The 21,468-nt window shown below is 44.2% G+C and overlaps 1 protein-coding gene across 1 annotated transcript in view; it reads left to right on the top strand.

Moving 5' to 3' along the window:
• The window catches only part of ANTXR1 (ANTXR cell adhesion molecule 1), a 111,135-nt gene that overhangs the window by 65,084 nt on the left and 24,583 nt on the right, over positions 1-21,468 (top strand). Inside the window, exons 14-17 of the mRNA XM_040618155.1 lie at positions 4,885-4,926; positions 13,079-13,174; positions 13,668-13,835; positions 21,169-21,249. Coding sequence (XP_040474089.1) covers positions 4,885-4,926; positions 13,079-13,174; positions 13,668-13,835; positions 21,169-21,249 — 387 coding nt within the window. The remainder of the gene's footprint in view (positions 1-4,884; positions 4,927-13,078; positions 13,175-13,667; positions 13,836-21,168; positions 21,250-21,468) is intronic.

Below are 21,468 nucleotides of genomic sequence, written 5' to 3'. Positions count from 1 at the left end.
CACTAGCAATTAGTGAGTGAGAACAAGGGCTTCTGCATATAGCTGAAAGTAGCTAAGATGTTTTCCTTTAGTCCAGAAAATCAATTTCATTTATATAGTCTTCCAAAGAAAGTGGGTCAGACTTGGAGCACACCCCACTGATTCTGGCCTTGTTTATCTGGGTAAGTGGAATAGCCGAGAAAAAGGAATGACCTTTGCAGATGCAGAGTTTTCTCATGCATTCCCTGGAGAGCTGCATGCCAGCCCCATTCAGTTGCGAACTGTGCCGGGGTTAATTAAATGGAGAGCTTTTCTTTCCCCTCCATGATGTCATGTCTTTCATAAGTGGATGACATTGACATGTACTACGATCTGTATTGAATGTGGTTTGCACAGGTCAGTTTGAAGTCTTAGGTGTGAAACAGCCTTGTCTTCTAGTTTGAATGAGCTAAAATTGAGATTCCTGGATCTGCTTCCAGGCTGGCAAGAGAAGTTAACTTAAAAATATGAGTTACCTTTCCCACTGGATTTCATTTACCTCTTACTGGTATGTCTAGGATGAAGAATGTATTGTATGGCAGATGAAGAAATAGAGACGTGCTCCTGCTTGTAGTAGAAACTTTGAAGTGTAGACCAAATCTGCAAGGATTTAGTGGGTACTTAAAAGCCATGGCAGATATGAAACAAATAAAAACGAAATGTTCCTTTACCCAGCTCATAACTAAACTATGAAACTCTGTCACAGGACTTAGAGGAGGTCAAAACTATAAATATGTAAGGGCGGGGGGGAGTGTCAGATCGGTCATAGTTAATGCTATGAAAAAAACCCGCTGGTTATTAGGGTAGCAAAACCCACATTCTGTATTTTCCAGAAGAGTGAAGATAAATAAGGACAAAAAAAATGCTCAGTTAACTTCATGCTACCTTCTCAGATTTTAGTCCTAATTAGAGGCAAAATCCTTTATTTCTTATTTTGTACTGTTTTCTTGTGTAGCCTTAATTTTAAATGATGATCTGTTCCATCTTAAAGCAGATAAACTTCACTGACAAGAAACACATTGTCCCTATTTATCATATAAAACTCCAGGGACAGTTACTGAGCATGTGCTTGCTGGACACTGTAAACTGGTGGAGTTTTCTGGTCTCCCAAGATGGAAAACATGCTAGACACATTCCTGGAATAGGCAAAATTTGGATTCAACGTGTGCTTTCTTATGCCTGAATGGCTACAGAACTTTCAGGGCAACAGAAAACCAAGCCTTTCCAATGCTTTTAAACTTCTAGGAGGTCACTAATAGCATTCCTCTGTTTTTACACTGGGTTATTCATCAGAAACAGCTGATGCTGTTTCTCCATGCAACTGTGACATCAGGGTGGGTCAGCTAACAGACTTGTGTCAATCACATGCATGTTGAGATCTGTGATGAAAGGTGATAGAAAGGCAAAGCATTCCCCTGCCAAGAAAAAGCCATGGCCACCTCTTCATCCCTCAGGCCTTTACTACTTGAAAACAAAGACCACATTGTAAGGTTTTTATAACACGACGATGGTGTAGGAACCCTCAGGTATTCCTCACCTAGCAAGCAAATATAGTTGCTGAACAATCATATTTTTCTTCTTTCAAACACAGGGACAGGAGATGCAGTTGCAGCAGCAATCACAGAAATGGCTTGGGGTTATCAAAACAATTGCAGCACACATGAACAAACACTTGAGCCTTGCCAAGCTAAACTAGCCTAAGCGTTTTGCTTGGCCAAGCATGCTCCCAGCTGATCGCGTTCGGCAGGTCCATGTGTGTCATCTGGCAAGGCAGAGGGAAGGCGAGAGGTGCAGCCCAGAACAAAACGTGATGGCCAGTGTGGGCTGTATGCTCACTGGGTTCCCTGTAATGGCATTTTCTTGCTTGCACTTGAGTAATTGTTTCTATGTGTGCAAAATGAGCAGGTGTAAGGCGCCGCCTTTTGGCTCTGGGACCTTGTTATTCCCATGTGGCGCTTGCTTTGCTCACTTGTGTGAGATGGTGCAACGGTCCCATTTGCTTCACTGCCTGCAGTACCCCAGAGTAAGGGTCTCCCGCATATAACAGCTCTAAGTCTCCAAAAGGGAGAAGGAAAAGATTTGTACTGTTTGTAGACCAAAAACCTTTCCAGACCTGGGCAGTGAGACAGAAAATATATTTTTTCATAAAGCTTGGGTTTTGAAAGCTCCTACAGGCTCACAGGCAAAGACGACTAAACTCTACCCATCTGTGGACTTGTCCAAACTAACCAATCTGTGTTGCCAAATTATGGGGTGTTCAGTTGCTCTGCACTTTAAAATTTTTTTTCCCCTTTTGGACTGTGATAGAAAAAAACCTTGATCTGTTTATAGAAATCAATTAGTTTGCATGCACGTGTATGCATATGTTATGAGAAGGAATGCAAATGTATGAAAAACACAGCCATCTCTTCATTTCCAAGTCTGTAATCTCAAGAGTTCCTAGTGATACTGGCCGAGAAGTTGTGTTTGAGTGCTTAGCTGGACCAAATATTTTGGACAGATTATCATGGTGTTTCATGCCAATGCAAATGAGAGAAACTCCACTGAAACCCATGATGTTCCACCAGCACAGGGAATTCCCCCGGAGGGAATGGGGCCACTTCCAGTAGGTATATTTTGGATCAGATATCTGAAATCTCCCAGCGTCCAATGGGTTTGGATTAAGGAGTTTGGTTCAAAAGGAGGTCTGTTGACAAGTGCCACTCCTCACGCTGGCCAAAACATATCTGAAAATGTGGCTAGAAAAGTCTTCTGTGTATTTTGGTGCACTGTGCATGCTGTGTCAGTATTTATTGTGTCAGGAGACACAGAAGAGATCATGCTGTCTCTGTCTTAAGCCAAGGAGCAGCACCATGCCGGTTCCCATCGTTTCTTTTCCACAGAGCAGGACTCTCTGATGCAGACAACATTCCATTTTTGTCATTTGCTTTCCACTGGGGCAAGGGCTGGTATCCCCCAGACCTGCAAGCACAGGCTCGGAACCGCAGGGTAGGCACAGATGGATGTGGTATCAGACGCTCGCCAGCTCTTCCTAGCCAGCCTGCGCTCCTCTGGCGCATCACCCCTCCTCTGTCTTCCTGATGTGGTCAGTGGCTTTACAGCCACGGTCTGACCCGCAGTTCTGCTCTGTCAGAATGAGCGATGATGTGAGCAGGGCAGCAGGTGCACCTACCGCGCTCCTCAGGTGTCAATTCGTGCTTCCACATGAGCTTTCTGCAACTGTGTTTATAAACAAAGATTCAGTGTCAATTCCTTAAGCACAAAGATTCTTTGGCAGGGGTTCCCGGGGGCACTGCAGGCCACCACAAAAAGCCCTGCTGCCCAGGAACAGGTAGTGGCAGAGCTCTACAGCCATCGTCTCTCTGGGCTGAGATACAAACAAAGGACCCGATCCAGCCTCCATCTCCCTAGCCAGAGGCACATGCTCCTCATTAATGGCCACATTGCATGACTCTGGGTTTGCAGAGGAAAATAAAAACAGTGAGCTCATCAGAGAAGGAAAAACACGAGTGAGAGGAATTGTTGTAAATATTTATATCTTCAGGGCCTTTAATGTGATTGTCATTTTCTCTTTCTGCATTTAAGTAGCCAAGCTGCGATTGTTTGGGACTGTGATTTTATTTTTTTTAAGGGTAATTTTTAGGCCTACGCATCTGCACCCCATGCCTAGGCAGCCTCAACACCTAATACCCGGTCCTGAGAGGAGCTGAGGACACTCAGTGCTATCTCCACGGGCGCTCAGCACCCTGGCAGCATCTGACTCATGGCCTGGTGTGTAAAGAAAGAGCTGCCTCGTCCAGATGGATTTAAAACTACTGGAGAAAATCCATCCCTGGGGCAATCGCATTGACATGACTGTTTGGATTCAATCTGTTGACTGCAATGGCTGTGTGCTGGGGTGCGTCTCGTGTAAGGGAGAGATATTTGACGTGCCTGTATGCAACTCCTTTCCCTTTGGAAAGCTCTCTGTTGCTTTTGGAGTGGAGGGCTGTGATAATAGCCAACTGCCTGCCGAGCCCTAGATGCAAACTTTTTGCATGAAATAATAGCCTCACGCCCACATAAACCTAAATTGTTTCTATGGAGAATATCCTGGACTGGTATAAAACCTCACCCTGCTTGCTTTATTAGAAACCCTAGGAGAGCCTCAAATGTATATATATATGTTTTTATATATATTTTTAAAGCTTATGAGAACGAACTATTTTAGCCTGATAATGTGAAAAGCATTTTTCATGAGAGCAATGAGGTGGCACAGCCTTCTGGAATGAAGTACGGGCGTGGGAGACAGAGGCTGGGGGTTTATTACTGCTTTGCAATGTCTCCAGGGCATTTTTACTTCACCTTCATTTTGCTTTCCAGTCATTTTTTGGTTCAGACTATAAATTATTTGAGGCAGGATTTGTACACAGATGCAATGCAGTGACCAGTAGAAGGAGAGGCTGACTTTAGCATGGTCTTTCAGGTGAAGCCATGATTGCTATCTGTTGCTTTAGAGCCAGCACTGACTGTGGCTCCTACTGGGATTAGCAGGCTGGAGAATCAAGGATATATGACTTTGAATTTGCTGGCACCTCACGTAGGGCAGGGGTCACCTAATGACCAACATGAGTCTGGTGGTGTAATTAGGAAGTCTCTATATGGCAGGGCTTTGGGATACCTCCTGTTTCTGCTCCTACTTTCAGTGACTGTGACACCAGTAGCACACGTAGCCACCCTGTAATCACACAGTATCGTAACTGAGTTCAGAGATGTTCACACCAGCATATCCTGTTGTTCTCTCGTTGGGTTTTTTCAGGTGACATTTGAATTGTGCTAAAGAACAAAGTATGAACTTACTATTTTCTTTCTCTTTGATCCTTCTAGATCATCAAAGAGCCGCCCCCACCTCCTGCAGAAGACAGCGAGGTGAGTAATGCTGATTACCTGGTTTCTTCAATGTTTAGGACAAGATTTTGTTCAGGTTTCTCACAAGAGGTTGTGAATCTACTGCGCGGCAGTGTACAGACCACTTAAACTTCTGTGCTCAGCTCTGTAGCCTTGAAGTCAATAGTGGTTTAGCTAAACTAGGGGCTTTTCAGCTGATGTCTGCCATGTGTGTTTCACTCTGCTCCCTTTGCTTTCTACAGAGGTGGAGATGCGGTGTTTAATTAAGAGTGGCTGTAGATCCATATATACGGTATATACATATATACAGTAGCATATATACACCGAGCAGGTAGGAAAGGACAGCAGAGGCAGACAATACTTCCACTTGGTCAGAACAGCACTACAGAGTTAGGCTGTGATTCACAAAAAGGATAACCCTTAAGCATATGTTTAACTTTGAAGTTAATGGAACCTAAACATATGTTTAACTGCCTTCCTGGAGTGGCACGGTAATGATTTTGATGGTTTAGCATATATAACAGCTCTTGGCAGCTGAGCGGTAACTCACGATGTTGAATCCTTGGACTACAGTTGCTGTGAGTGAGGGCAGCCCACGGTCTTTGCAGTGTGTCTGAAGGACCAGTTTCTGAGCAGATGTAAAATCCCAGTGAAATCCTCTTGACACCAGAAGAGCTGCACTAGCCAGGCAAGTTTCAATGAAGAAAAATAGTAAAACAACATTAAAACCCTCATCTTAATTCTGCTTATGCTTTTTAGATGAACCTAGCAACAAATGGTTTACAGCTATGTCATCGTTACTTAATTAGCAGACTCCGCCCAGAAACACGTGGAGATTTTTTTTATCTGCCTCTTTCTATGTCCTTCTGTCCTTTCAGCATGCAGTGAGTCTCTTCTTTGCTTTCACGGTTTTGTCCATGGGATTTCAGTGAAAAGTCAATGAGCTGTGTTCAGGGTGTGTTGATGTCAATGGGAGTTTTTCCATTGACTTCACTGGGGTTTGGATCAGCTCCTCTTAACTATGCAAGTACGAGCAGACTTAGATCTACACTCCACGTGATTTGGTTAGTTAGTTTGTCTTGCTTTTTGCATCTGGAGACAAATTCACTGCCTGCTTCAGCTTGCAATTGGAAAAGCTTGCTGAAATGATCCTCTCTGTGCTCTCCATGAAGTCTGGCCCAGTGAGCGTGCTCTGCACCAAGGCAGACACCCTTAAAGCTCAGTCCTCTGCAACGCTATGGAGGTGGAATCCAACCTAGCTTCTGCTTGCACTGAGCACAGAGAAATAGCTCAGGGCAGCTGGAGCCAGGGACAGTACTGGAACCTTCATCATGGTGGCACTCATCCCCTCAAAACAGGCCTGAAGCAAAACTCCAAATCTGAACATTCCTGGCCCCAAAGGAGACTTGCATTTGGACCCAGTGCCCCCCATGCCTCATCTGGCCTGTTTTCCTAAGCAGACGTTTGTTTGGGCTGTATGTAAATCCACTAGCTTTGTTAGCTTCTCTCCACTGGATTAAAAGGAAAACATTAACCTAAAGTTGCACATGCTCTGTTCTGCATCATGTGTGCCTCCAAGCCAAGGGATTCAATTGCTGAAATTAATTAAAATACATCATTCTGGAATGCTGGGTCACTGGCCAAGGACTGGAAGGGGAAATTACATCTCTGTGCTAAGAGGGAAGGCGCGCTTCACGTATAAGGAAGCCTTTTATCAAACCAGTAAGTGCTCCAAAAGCAGACTAGTTGCTGCAAAACAAACTAGTTGCAGCAGACCAGTTGTTTGCCTCAGGTTAAGTGTAATTAAGGTGGTGCAAAGATATTTCTAGGCATGTTATATTTTCCCTCAACCCTGATTCTGACAGAGAGGAACAGTCTGTGCGGCTCTTTGAATGCGATAGTGCTCAATTCATCTGCCTGTTTGACAGCTTTCCTTCAGCAATGTATTTGCCGCTGGCTTTTTATTTTAAACTAACCTGGTCTTGTACTGTGGAGAACGTGGGGCAAATCTCTCTTTTAGTAGAGAAGCAGAATGTTGACCAACTTGCTCTCAGGCTTGCTGCTCGTAGGCAACAACTTTAAATGCAAACTTGTCCAGACCTTGGTTGTACCCAGAGTAGGGCACAGCACAGTGCGTGAAAAATTGCATTAACTCGTACCTGTCATTTACCTGCTTCCTCGTTAATGCAAGAGATCTGTACAGTCTTTTGGCTATTATTCTTACTGTTCTGGGACCCTGGGACAGGGGTCTTTGGTTACAACCATGTTCCAACATTGCAGGGACTAATCTGATGGTGTCATTTCACATGTATTTTTCCACCAGAGCACATCCCCTAAGCTCAATACTCAGTTATCCTATAGCCATCTTCTTCAATTAGCAGCCAAAGGTTTCTTAAAAAGGAAAATACGGTTTACACTATTTTAGAGACTGTATAGCATCAGAGCAGTGCTCAAAAAGCAGTAAGGCTTGAAGCTGTGACTTGTACCATGCATTTTTGCCCAGACAGAAGAGCTTCTTGCTAGTGGAAAAACAGCAGAAGCTCTGAAAAGATGCACTGCATTGGTCCCATTTACTCTGACAGAGCCTGATCCGCAGGATGAGATTGGCAGTAGTATGATGCTTTCAGAAAAGGCTGGGTACTCCACATTTTCCACTTTGCTCAAAACAAATAGAGGATGGGGTTGATTTTTTCTTACGTGTTGCAGATAGCTTTCTCCCTTCCAGAACACCTAGCAACTGCTCATCTCCAGCAGGAGAGTGCTAATCCCTTAAGCAGCAGCATTACAGTTACAGTAAGACTTTTTTTTCTTCTCCCAAAAATCTTGGCAAAAAAAAGGACAAGAGGAATTCTTGCATCAGCAGATCTGGGAGCTGAGGCCCATATGTCTTTGCACTGCAAGGAGAATGCATTATACTGTAGCAATGAAGGGAAAGTAGCATTGCTGTCAAACCCGCCAGAGGTTTTATTGAACTCTACTTTAAAGGCCTTTTGAGACATATTGGAGACATGCTCACTGTTGGTGAAGGAAATCATTATTGGCTAGAAACTTCCAATTAATTCATTCAGAAATTGCAAATGTCGTCAACTTACCGCTGTGCTCCTCAGACAACGCAGGATGCTAGAGGAGGTTAAACCCAGATGAAGGACAGATGGTTTTACTTACAGCCAGGAAAGATTGAGTTAATGCCAATCGGAAGAGGTGAATGCCTCCAGGAGCCAGTGAGCACCTTTCTGGCCTGTGATTAGTCATTGATGGTGGATCAAAACCACATTCTTCTACCTCCAGTGAATAGGAAGGCTTTTTCTAGCCCTGCTGGAGGAGGACACAGCTGCTGTTATTCATGTGTCTCATCACCTTCAGGCTGGCCTTATTGGAACAACTCTTAGTCAACTGAGACCAGAAGCTTACCCTGAGGCTAACTATGGTTCTTATTATAGCAACCCATCTTTTTCATCAAAAAATCCCAACCTGTAGGGCTCTGCAGCTTCCAACAATTTTCCTATTTACTACCTGACTCATGCCGGGGGCTCTGCTGCTGGTGAGTCCCACAGAAAGACAAGCTGACTGTGGTCAGAGGGTGTATAAACTGCAGCCCTCCAAAGTATCCCCAAGAGGCACACTCTCCTCTTGTTGCTTCCTTGCTCTGTAAACAGAGACCAGTCAATGTTAAAATCTACTGCTGGATCTTCATTTTCTGTCACAGCAGCGCTTTCTCCCACAGAAGGGATTCAGGGACACAAATTTCCCTGAAGTCTGGTAAAACCAGGCAGAAGATCTACCAGATGACCAGAGCGTGCCCTTTCCCCATCACTCAGCCCCGTTTTTTCCGTGCTGCTCTATCATCCAAGCTCCACAGCCACCCTGAGCATGGCACCAGAGCCAAGCCACCAACCAGCCTGTAACTGGATAATTTTTATGTCTGTTGTCATCTTACCCACATACACCAAAGCAAACACATACAACAAAGTCCTGGGGAGAAAGGATCATTCAGCAGCACAGTCATGAGATGCTGAAGGTAATTATCACTGTCATGGGAGGCCAGCATGAAAAAGAGGAATTTAACTCACTGCATGGCAGCTATTGTGAAGCCAATAGATGAAACCACCTGTTCAGCCTGAACCACTTTGATCTTTGTGAGCTAATCTCTTTCTCCCACAACTGAACATTCATGAGACTGGAGGATGGCTAAAAGGGATTAATCTGCTTGGGGAGCTGCTTGCACCCTCACTTAGTGGTGTTTATATTAATCTTTTCCAAATTGTTTTCCTTCCTCTCTCTTCCTGAAAAGCCTTGCTGGGGAGATAGCAAAATAAGCTCCAGAGAAAGGATCTGACAGGAATTTTTTGTAGACACCAGGGCAGGAAATGCATTCCATTATTCCTGAAATAAAGCCAGGTCACAGTGGTATGCCAGCTCTTTTCCTTTCCCTTTACTTCCCTTTGACAGTGAGTTGGAGAGATATGGGAGACGGAGAAAGGTAACCTTTCAAGAGACGGGCATTTACAAGAAAAAGATTTGGGATGTTATTGGCAATAGGTGAGGTGTACGCATTGCACCATGAGGGAGTGGAGTTTCATAGCCAGATTTCATGTGAAATGTCGAAGTAGGCCCAGCACAGAAAACTCAGTTAGTGTAGAGGTGGTGGAAGTTGGGTTTAGTCGCATCATAGTTGCAATGGGAGTGCTGGTGTTAATTCCCTTGACCTTAGGAGACCTTATGTCATCTTCCTGTAGCTCAGTGTCTGAGCTATAGAGTGAGAAAATCTCAGTATCCTTTCATCTTCATCAAAGCAGGGGTTTTCTCTTAACTCTGCACGTGCAGTGCTTTGCCCTTGGAGATATAACTTCAGGCAAGATCTTTAAGAATCTGTACCATAGATAAACTAGGAGTTTCTGTCATCAATAAGACCAACAAAGGCTGGTTTTCCAAGCATTTGTGTGTCAAGAATGAGTTTGTATGTGGATTTTTGGTACCTCATGAGAGCTGAGGTCTGTCTTCAGCCTGCTCCGTAGTGGAGCACCAGTAGAACATCTTCTCTTTGATGGTCTTGTGAGCTGTGAGTGCTTTCTGAGAATAGTTTGCAGGCTTGGGCCAGCGACAGGCAAAGATACGAGAAAAACCAAAGCGATGAGTTTATGCATTTGCAATTTAGACGCCTGGCAGAGTGTAATGTAACAAGCAAAACCTTCCACAGCAGAGAGGAAATGTTTCTTGAGAACTGAGCAAGGTGTCCTCGAAGTGTAATAGTGTAATAATGCCTCTGCATCAGGGAGGTGGCCATGCAATTTGGAAATGAGTCCAGCCTTCGGAGAAAAAGGAGGCAGTAAGGAGCCAGAAGCCTTGAGGACAGCATATTCACCTCCATGTTTCCTCAGCTGTAAAATTAGATGATAACATCTCTTACTCAGAGGAATGATTGTCCTGTCATGTCTTACAGCACTTTGTGCAGGCAGAGCTCTCTATAAATGCTGAATTCTGACAAGTTTCAGGCATTGCAGAGACAACTGTGAAAATAATTATAAGGGTGGGGAGAGGGGTAAGTTGTCCAAACTCTTTTTTTCTATCTGGCCAAATTTAGTATGAGTTCTTACCCTGAGTGGTTCAGATGTCCCTAGTGGAGCCTAAATTATCCTTGTGTTACCCACAGATGAGGTTCCCTCAGGTCAGGGTCAAAGTATACAGAGCCTGGCAAGGACTCTGAGATAAACACAGATCTTTGTTGTCTGAAATCCAGCAGTTATGAATCTGGATCTCAGGCTGTGAAATGTAGCTCTGTCCTGCTTCTTATTTTTTAAAAGAAACTCTAGCTCCATCTAAAGCAGATTTTGGGGGTGGAAAGATGCCAAGTTCTGTACAGTCAATTTCCAGCATCCTTAAATGCACTTGAATTTTCCGGGGCTGTTTTTTATACTGCTGCTGGGTCAGAGCTGAAGTTCCGTATGCAATCCTTCCTCAGGCAAAAACCCCATTGCAAAGTGTAGAAAAATATGGGCCAAACAGCGCCAGGACATGAGAATTTGGCCCTGTTTTATTGGCTCAGATCTTCTGAACGGGGCAGTGATTTAGCATGCTGGACATGGGGATTGTATACCTCTTCCTTCTCATTTTCCTGCTGTCTCCCTACCCTGACTCCCAAGCTTCCAGTTGCTTTCCTTTAGCTGCTCACGTGTGCTGGGAGCATATTTGCCAAGTGTGTAGGACATCACTGGTGGTTTGGGTTTTTCGCTTGTATTGCAAAACCTCCCATGCCCTTCAAAACATGTAAACAGACTCATCTTGAAGAAAGCTTGTGACTCCTTTGTTTTTCAAGTGTCCGCTGTTGTCTTTTTGTGCGTGTGCTGTTTCTGTTGTTGTTCTGGCAGAAACGCTCCTATCTTAGATTGAAGTGACTTGCAGGGCTTTTAAGGGCTTGTGGGGAAGATTTCCTAAACCTTGGTATTTCCTGTTGTGAGAAGGCCAGTCTGTGCTAAACTGAAGAGAGAAAGAGAATTGCTGAAGGAAAATATTTAGATGGCTTTGATTCCAATTTTTTAAAGAAGTCCTCATGGAAAACTTCATGCAGAGATATTAAGTTCTTAGGTTGCAGCAAAGAGCCTCAGCAGCTCGAATGAGAGCAAGAGAAAGAGGTCAGCTATGAAGGAGAAGAACCTTGTATTTATGACTCAATTGTTCACTCTTCCTTTAGATCAGGACAAATTTTGCAGCTGAATTTATGTGTATTTTGAAAAACAGAAATGCTTTTGTTTGACATGAAAAGCATAGTTTGTCTTGGATTTTTTCCTCCAGTTTTTTCAGTTTTCCTACTGGGGAGTTCAAATTCAAAGTATTTTTGGCTTTTCCAGTTTTGGAAAGCTCCTAAGTTTTGGAGTTTTGCCGAATCCCTGTGAAAAATTAAAGAAAGGGGAAAAAAAAGAAAAAAAGAGGGACCATTTTCATTTCTCTCCACATTTTTCACAGGAAATACTTCACGTTTTTGATCAACTCTGCTTTTCTGCTTTGCCAGTTCACAGCCTGAACTGTAGAAATTAAAGGGAAAGGCACTATATAGGTCAGAGCATTTGTGGAGTTGTTACATAGTGCAACAAAGAATATAGAATACACTGGCTAGAACTTTAGGTAGACTCATTTCAAATAAACTTAAGGAGATTTGCTTGATTTGTTAATTTGGCTGTCTCTGAATCTCATCATGAAGGCCAGGGTCCTGAACACATTTAACTTTGTGTATGGCGCTGTGCCATGGGTTTCTGCCTGCAGTACGTAAGGGTAGAACGCATTCAAATTTGTATAGGATTAAAGTCTCATTTTTCACACAGAACTTGACTTTCTCCTGGCATAAGCCTTGAAAATCTGTGAAGCCACGTGGACTTCCATGGGCAGCCTCCCTAACAGAGGCAGAAGTTCATTAGAAGAACTAATTCCATTCTTGTAGCTTTTCCGTTAGGCTTTTCCATCCTATTACACTTGGCCAGCTCATCTCAAAAAAAACTCATCTCTGTGCTGGGCATTCATGCTGGCATTGTTTCCAGCTGTGCTCCTAATCTGCCTTCACTTAAGGAGCAAATTTGACTTGCTTTCTTGTTTTTTTTCCCCCATTCTGTCAAATCTGAACTACAATACGATGAATTTTCTGGGTCCCGGAGGGTTCCTCTGGCATGGGGAGCTGCGAGTCAGGGAAGACTCCCCAGAGCAGCAGCTCTTCTCTCCCTAGTCACAGGTATGAGTGAAGGGGTGGCAAAGAGGTAAGTCCCACCTTCCGTCACTCACGGCTGGTGTATCAACCAGACTTGGAGCCGAAAGACCCCAGCTCTTCAAGCTATGCTGAGTGCTATTTTGGTGGCTGCTTCTTCAATGATTTTGCAACTTGGAAACAAATTACTTCCCCGAATTTAAAGATGATGAAAGACAGTCTTCTTTAAAAAAAATCAAAAAAAGGCAAAAATTGTGTTCTTGCTGGAGCTGGACTGTACCTTTCAAGTGGTGGTGGTGTTTATATCACGAAACATTTTCTTTTTATGAGTGTACATCCTCTGGAAAATAACCAGTGAGAGATCAGAACCTCGACTGCACTGGCTCGAGCAGGCTCAAAGGACCACATAGCCTGTGACTGTTTATTCCTTTCCATCTCTAGCCGTGTTTCCTAACAGTGCACTCCCTCCCTTCTGTTTTGTAGGAGGAAGATGACGATGGCCTCCCAAAGAAGAAATGGCCAACAGTAGATGCCTCATATTACGGTGGACGAGGAGTTGGTGGCATCAAACGAATGGAGGTAATTAGACACCAGCTCAGGTATCGAAAGATCTTATTTGTGAAATGAGCTGTGATATCTTCCTGCAATTTTCCCAGAAGGAAACTCAGGGGATAGGCACAAACTTCTTTAAGCTTTTTTTGTACATCTGAGCCCAGATCTTTTTTATATAGGAATATTTGAAAGCAAAACATGGATTTCTGAAGTTTGGGACCATCTTTTTCCTCTAGTAGATCCTGGCCCGTGCCTGGGATACAGGAGCAGTATTGCCACACAAATTACAAGGAAATGTTTTTGGTTTTTCTGGAAACTTTCCCCACTCACATTTCTTATAAATCACAAAGAAGTTCAAAGTCTGGTCTCTAGTCTAGAAACAAGCTTCACAGCCTGTGCATCGTCCTTCACCTTGGATTTGGACACTGGGAAAATACAGACAAGGATCTGGTTATTACAGCAGGAATGTAACTCTCTGCAGCAGCTACTATTGTAATATGCTCGGGTGCCATCTTTTCAGGTACGCTGGGGAGAAAAGGGCTCCACAGAAGAAGGCGCTAAGTTAGAGAAAGCCAAGAATGCCAGGGTCAAGATGCCAGAACAGGAATATGAGTTCCCTGAACCCAGGAACCTTGTGAACAACATGCGCAGGCCTTCCTCTCCTCGGAAGTGGTACTCTCCAATCAAGGTAAGTCCAGACCAGCGTTGTGCTGCATAGGAGGTTTCCAGGAGATCTGAACTCATATCCAGGAGATCTTTTCACATCTAAGGCTATGATGTAGAACGGCCCACAAACCTGTGATCTCAAGATGCTGCTAAAGTAGCTGTGCATGCAGGGGTCCCCCTGAGCTTGTGCCTAGGGAGGTGCTGTAGAAAGAAGCCACATGAGGCAATGGGAATTTCCAACCAGCTTGATCAATTTTTTGGAGTTGCATTGCTTTCTTAGACCAGAATAGGATCCTGATCTTGTCTAGTAGCATAGCTAGCTTCTGTAAAGTGCTTACAGACTCGACTGCACTTCCAAGGTCAGGCCCTTTAGTCCACACTACATATTCCCTGAGATGCAGGGAATAAATAGCATCCTTTTTCCTTAGAAAGAGGGGAGAAAATAGGAAGAAAATTGCCGCTAAATGTCATGAGGGAGAGTTGTCCTCAGCAGATCAAGGGTTGCAGTGTGGCAGATGGATGCCTGCCAGCAGGCATGGGTCATAGGGCCAGGCTTGCTGCAGGGCAGTATGCTTGCCTCAGAAGGAGAGAATGCCCTGCAAGAAGTGTTTGGCTGAAATAGAGTGCCTCAGATGCAGAAGGTCAAATTCACACTGATATCAGGTCACATGCAATGCATAGCTGCGCAACAGCCACCCATAAGGAACTGGGAAAACTCCCTCCCTGCCATCTGTCCCAAGGGCAGGCAGCTGTTCTTCAGTTTGTCTCCACTAATACAAATGGTTGGCAGGCACAAAACTTGCCACAGAAACAAGCAAAGCCACTGAAGACTTCACTGAAGCAAAACTCTCCGTTGCGCATGTGAATGCTTCTCGTGGATTAAGAGAAACAAACCACACGAAACAGGCATCAGCTGCGTCATCCAGTATGAGGGAGCTTCAGTGTCAGAAAGCTAATCTTTTGCATTCAGGGCAAATTAAGCTGCCGTCAGGAAAGGAGGACAGCTTAACTACTGTATAACTAATGTGAAGAAAAAAAGAAAAAAAACCCAAAACAACCACACTCCTGTTTCTCGGGCTTAACTCTTCCGGGAAATGCTAAAACCCTTCTTGTCTCTTTTTGGTCTGGGACTGTTTGTAGCAGCCCTGTAGTTATCAGTCTCAGAAAAGACTGAAAATGCCTAATTCATATCCAAGTGCAACCTTCCACCACTGGAGCTTGGACCTCATTTCGAAGACTGGAGATGCTGGTTAGGGGCTTAAAAACCCTCTACAGGCAGTTTATTTGCAAGTAGTCTGCAAAGAGGGTGTGTGTAGCACACGTAGTAAACCTTTTGGTCTACAGAGCTCACTTTATGCTGGGGAATGAGGAGGTGCCTCACTGCTGAAAAACAGAGCTTTTATTCTCCTGTTTTCTTCCTCCCCGGTAGTAGTCAGTCTAGTCAGACATATTCTATTAGCCAAGTTATTGCAATGCAAGTATACTACACTGCAGTACACCCAGGTTTCCCTGTGTTGTATCTCGTTACTGATCAGCTCCAAGCAGCGTCCATAGGAATTTGGGAAGTCACATGTTTTGGCTTTCCTCAGCCATTGATCTTGCAGCTGGTTCAAATCCAGCGTTGGGAATGGCAAAGATGCACAAGGGAGTAAGAGTGGTTTCCGGAGGATACGGAAATGTGAGCCTCTTTGAAAATTTGGTCCAACGCCTTCTCTCTTTTCCCCCTTAAAGATTATCATCTAATAAACATAGCCTACCAACAAGTCATTTGCAGTTGTGTTATAATGACTTCAACATGTGTTCATGAAGGTTATTCATTCCCACAGTGGAACCAGGTTAGAGAGTCAACTGTTTTCAGTTCAGAGTGGGGAATGCAATAAGCACCATCCCATATAGCTGCTCCTTTGTTCCTAAATGCATTGCATTGTCACTTTGCATCAGTGCAGAGCATTTGTAAAACACACTCATCCCATCTGGAAGACTTTCACTCCTACTGTGTGCTCATGGAAATGACCTCATCCAGCTGAGAGATGCAGCTCCGTTGCTTTTTGCATGCTGTAGTCAGAAGGGTTCACAGCACACAAAGCTGTAGTCTAACCACTGAGGAGCTGACAGAAACACTGATTTTAGCACAAAAAGCCCTGAATACATGCTCAGGCAGCTGGAATCCATGAGGGTACAACTACCTGAGATCATCAGTCGAGAGCTGAGTCCTTTCCCATAGAAAATACTGCGGAATTTCTCCCCTCTTCCTTCACCAGTTCTCACTGTTGGGTTACAGCCTCAGGAGTCTTTCAGTTAATTTTCAGAGTTTATTCTGCATGGTAGGAAATCAGTTCTGAACAGAGGAGTCAAGTTTGTTGCAGATCTGTGTCCCAGCTGGAGATTGTCCAAAGTTCAAGAGAGGCTTGGAGAAAAGACAATGAGCGTAGGGTTCAAGTTCAGTTCTGACTGACTAGAAACAGCTATTGCATTGTAACAGCAAGAATTCACTTACGGGGGGCCTGCAAATATTAGGAGTGTCTCATGGGGAATATATAGTCTTAATTCCTTTATACAGTTTGAACAGTAGATAAGAGAGATACTTCTAGAGTATAAGGTTTCAGTCCAAGACCCTGTGTCCACATACTCCCATAACTTTGGGGTACTCCATATTTGGATAGTATTTAGCAGCCTGTGGACAAGAATTCACCTAATTATTAACTGCCACCACACCCCTTATTGAACTGCGCCCAAAAAGACAGCGTATGCAGATGGGATAACTGAATTCAATGCTTTCCCCATGTAGAATTATGACGACTCATCAAAAAGAGGGGATCATTTCTATGAAGCAGGGGTCCTGCTATTGCTCTCCCTGTGCAGTAAGGAATTAGCAAAATTGGCAAAACTCATCAGCACTCTTGGCAGAAGCTCTTGACCTGAGGATGTGAGCACACGAAGATGAATTTGCGTGGTGTTATGCAGGGACGCTATCACAGAGCCATAACAAGCAGAGAGAGGTGGGAAGGGATAGCCTGTTAGATCATCGGGTCTGTACGCTCAGCCAGAGCAGGGCTGCTAACTTGAATCTATCCTTCACTGCTTTTTCCAGTCTGGTTTTTAAAATAACACACGGGCTTCCACCACTTCTCAGGGGGGAATATTTCACAGACTACCAGACCTCACCCATAAGAATTGTCCCCTGATACTCAGCTTAAATTTTCCCTCATCCCCATGCTCCAAGTGCACTTGGCTCTTTTGGTTAAAGCAGATGTTAAATTTCCACCCACACCACTGGACTGGTTGAAACACCTCTTTGGAAGGTAGAGAAATATGCATGTAACAAGTTCTGTAAAAAAAAAAATCACTGGTTAAAGGAGGAGGACAAGGAATTAAATCTCAGGAGCAATGAACCAAAGTAACGTGAATCTGGCAAAGGGCCAGGAAATTCACATTTTGGGGCCAGTCATCTTGCTGGCCAACAGGCCTCCTTTTCTCCATGCAGTACAAGTGTCAGCCTTTACTTCTGCCTTTTGCCAGTTTATCTGACGGATTTTTTCTTCCCTTTTTTGTTACTCTTCCCAGAGTAACGTCTATAAGGTAGGTAGACAGCTGAAAGTGGATACATTGCTTTTTGAAATACTCCAGATTTATTTGCTACCAAATGTGGTTACTGACACTTAACAGATTGTGGTTATTACTGTTGTTGTTATTCTTATTTGCTGCTGTTACTTCTTAGCACGATGCCAACTGGATTATCCTGCTTTTAAAATATCACTTCAACAGTTTGAAAAGTCAGTGCAAATAACCCAAAGAGAATGACAAGTCTGAAAACTTCTTAAGAAACTTAAAAAAACCTCAGTTCATCTGACAGAGGGATGGGCAGCACAAAATGTAGATGCAAGTGAAGGATCATAAAGGACCGTCCTTTAGTTTTAATTTGGTTCAGGACATGCTCCCTGCTATAGCCAACCACACAGCTCTCTATGCTTTGGTTTGGTTAGCAGCTTTGCTCCTACCTCTACTTCTGCTTGTATCTACCTGTCTTACCTCATTACCTCTCCTCTCTTCCTCCTCCTCACAGCATTTATAGTACTTGTTTGACTTCAGAAAGACCACTATCGCTCTCTAAAAAACATTGCAGAAAGGACCACAACACAAGACTAAACTCACTCTTTGTCTACAAAAACTCACATGCAGGCTCTGCCTCAAGGCTGAGGTTGCAGCAGCAACTGGTGCCCTCAAAAAAAACCCACCACCACCTCAGGTGAATCCTAAGTGGAGGCTACTTAAGCATTAACTAAGCTATGTGTCCCTGGCACGTTTTCTAGCCTTTGTCCCTCCTGTCTCTACAAAGCTGACATGGCACAGCTGCCTTGCTAGAGGAAGCCCCAGGGCAGCCTAGATTTCTAGGCAGCTTACAAGACTGCCTCTAACTGAGACCACCAGGTACCAGGTCTCAGGAGCACTCTAGGCGTCAGGTCATTCACGAGACCAGGGTCGATACAGTACTGAATTAACCAGTACTTCAGGCATAGAATGTGTTTATGTTAAAGCAATGGCTGAAACTGTGCCCTCCTTCACTTGTCATCTGCCCTGATTGTTTCTTCTTTCTGGTCTTCATAGCTAGTAGGACTCAAAGCTTTATTTGCCTCCAGACCTTTTTTTTTCAATCCAAGCAGCCTTGTGCTTCAGTTCCAGGAGTTCCCAAACACATAGACACAGCCCACTCACTAGAGAGCACAGAAGTGTTTATATTTCCAAGTGAATGCATTGACATTTTCATTTCTTCAACCAACATCATCCTTTCCATGATCTACTCTCCCTCTCTTCCACCCAGATGTCTCAGGCAGACTCTGAAGCTCCATTCAGACTCCCAAAGATGGAGCTCTTGGCTTTTCCTAAGAAATCTTGGTAGGCTCTTGGAAATTAGGACTGTAGAGTAAAAAGGGCTTTTTTGTTCCATGGAAAGTTGTAATTTTCCCCTATAGTTTCCTAAAGGAGAAATGGAAGAAAAAGGTACTTATTTCTTAAGTTGTCAGAGGAGACAGGAGATCAAGAGCTTCAACCAGCTCTGATGTAGGGGGAAAGATGGACTGGGGAGACAGGGATGGCTTTCCTCTGGTCTAAAAGTCTGTGCTGTCCAACTGCAGAAGAGTCTGACAGAGGAGTTTCTGGCTTCTTCCTTTGAGAATAACACTTTCCTGGCTCTCGCCGTAGGAAGTCTTTCCCCCAGTACCCTATGGAAACAAGATCTGTGCAGTCATTCTGTGTGTCTGTCCGTCTCCACCCATGTATCCCTCCAACTCCCAAATAAGCTTTGAACCGTTGGCTCAACACACTGATCGAGGAATATAGGTCTCAAAGATGATTACAGCCCTAGTGTTTTCTTGAAAAGGGAAGAGAAAGGCTCAGCATCCCCATGAAAGGAGCGGTAGGCACTGAGCTTTAATTAGCTAACGGTGAACCTGGGTCACAGAAGGACCTTTTAAATACCCTGGCTGCCAGGAAGGTCTCACCTTCACAGACACTGAAGTTTACTCTCAGCCATGGAAGCCAAGCTCTCGGGAAAGCAAGCTTCCTTGCTTTCTTTTCCCACCACCACTGCAATATACAGCTTGCTTTTCCATTTCCTTAATTTTATCCCATGATAGTTACATGAGGCAATTCTGCTATCATAAATTTTTTGTAGTCTTTGTTTTCAGGAAACAGGTAGGGATCATACATGAGTTTCTGAGTCCACTTAGGGGTAGCAAGGTCTTTGGGTTTGATTCTCATCATCACAAGAACTAGTTTTATACCAAGGGATGATTTTGTACATTCTTAGAGTAGCTTGTGTCTGTCTCTGCAGATACAGTAAAGTTTACTGACTTACTGGTAGGGGTTTTGTTCATGGGGCCTGCTCTCATATCAAAGCATTTGTAGCATTTGGAACAATACTAATGGAAAGCTTAATAAACACTGCCTGTTGTTAATCCTCTCCAGACATTTTTACAAATCTCTGAGTATCATGCACTTCAAAGACCAAGGGTCAAATGAAGTTAATGTGAAGAGCGTTTGATAAATTAATTTTCAGCTTCTAAGATGTCTGTAGCCTTCCACTGAGCCAGCCAACATGCCGCCATCATGTACACCCTTCTACAGATCTCCCAGAAACTGAATCCATTTGGAAAGTGAAAGCCTGGCCTATTAAAATGGGGATACAGCAGGGGATTCTTCAGCAGCAGATGTACGTTTTGGAGCAGATGATTCAGTGGGTATCTCTACATTGCAGAGCCCTGTGCTGCTCCTTCTGGCCTTGTTCAGCTCGTTTGGAAAATAACCGCAGGCTTGGCATTTTGTGTCGCTGCTGAATTTCAATCAGGAATGAACACTGTGTCTGCATTGCAGAGAAGCATTGCAGGAGTGGCAGGGAGGGTCCGACCCCACATCTCAACCAACCTTTCTGTCAGCAAGAGATTTATTTCAGCGTGTTGGGTTTTCAGCAAGACTTGTCTGGGTCTGTGCGTGCGCACATGTGTGCGGTTGGGTGCGGGCAGTTGGGTATGAGACCACCCAGTGAGGTGAAGGGCTTGTCAAGACCAGTGCGGTGTGCTGAGGGTGGCGTCTGCGGGGCAGCTGACACTGAGCTCATAGGAACGGAGGACTCGGAAAGATGTGTTATTGCCTGGAAAAGATGCAAACATTAACTGACATATGGGGTGCGACTGGGGAGCTTGCATGAGACTCAGTAACCTGATGCTCTCCTGCTAGCCTGTAGCTGACAGGAAAGATTAAGCGGGTTGTTACGTAGCACCTAGCTGTGACTCAGCTGTCTTGGCTGCGTGGAGAGACAGGTTTTCAGTCAGTTGTCCCTAGCAGATTGTTTTGAGATATAAATCAGAATTATTCCTAATGTGTCACAGTGGTCACCTAGAGCTAGAGGCAAGCCACTCAGCCAGCCAGAGGAGGCGGCTGGATGGTGAGGAAATGCGTCGGATAAACTCACCTGATTGCTTTCTGCATTGAGTTAGCATTTTGCTAGCAATGATGTCAGGAGCTGAGTAGGTATGAGACTCTCTCTCAGCCCAGGACGTATCTAAGTCACCTATTACTTTTAGAGATTTTCAGAAGAACACGTAAAAGCTGGATGCACGGATACTGTTGACTGTCAGACACACCTGCTTGTTGCTCATCTGAAAGCCTCTGCCTTTGCACTTGTAGCAAGTTCGGAGTTTCTGTGAGAAAAAAATACTGCTCTCCAGCATCTTGTACAAGCACAGGAAATGATTAACTAAAAAGTGTGTATGTCTAAGCTGCATTGTCCCTGCACTGCGCTTAGCACAGAGCACTTGTTCTTGCACAGAAGATTAACACTGTGTTTCTTTTGATTGCAGGGGAAATTGGATGCTCTCTGGGTCTTGCTGCGGAAAGGTTACGACCGTGTATCTGTGATGCGCCCACAGCCAGGAGACAAGGTAGTGTGCCTCAAAACCATTTTCTTTTTACAGCTAGGAAAAAATATCTTTAAAGTTTCTGACTGCCTTTACATGTGGAACTGAAGGCAGGTACTCACGACAGCTTAGAAATAAAAATTCAGTCACGCCTGTCTGCTTTGTTTGCAGCCGCAGTTCATGCGGTTTAACTGATGTGGTTTCAAGTACAAAAATCCAGGTGCAGCGAACGAAATACCCATT

The sequence above is a fragment of the Falco naumanni genome, chromosome 19, assembly GCF_017639655.2.
Source record: "Falco naumanni isolate bFalNau1 chromosome 19, bFalNau1.pat, whole genome shotgun sequence".
Lineage (NCBI taxonomy): Eukaryota > Metazoa > Chordata > Aves > Falconiformes > Falconidae > Falco > Falco naumanni.
This window is presented reverse-complemented; position numbering and strand designations above follow the sequence as displayed.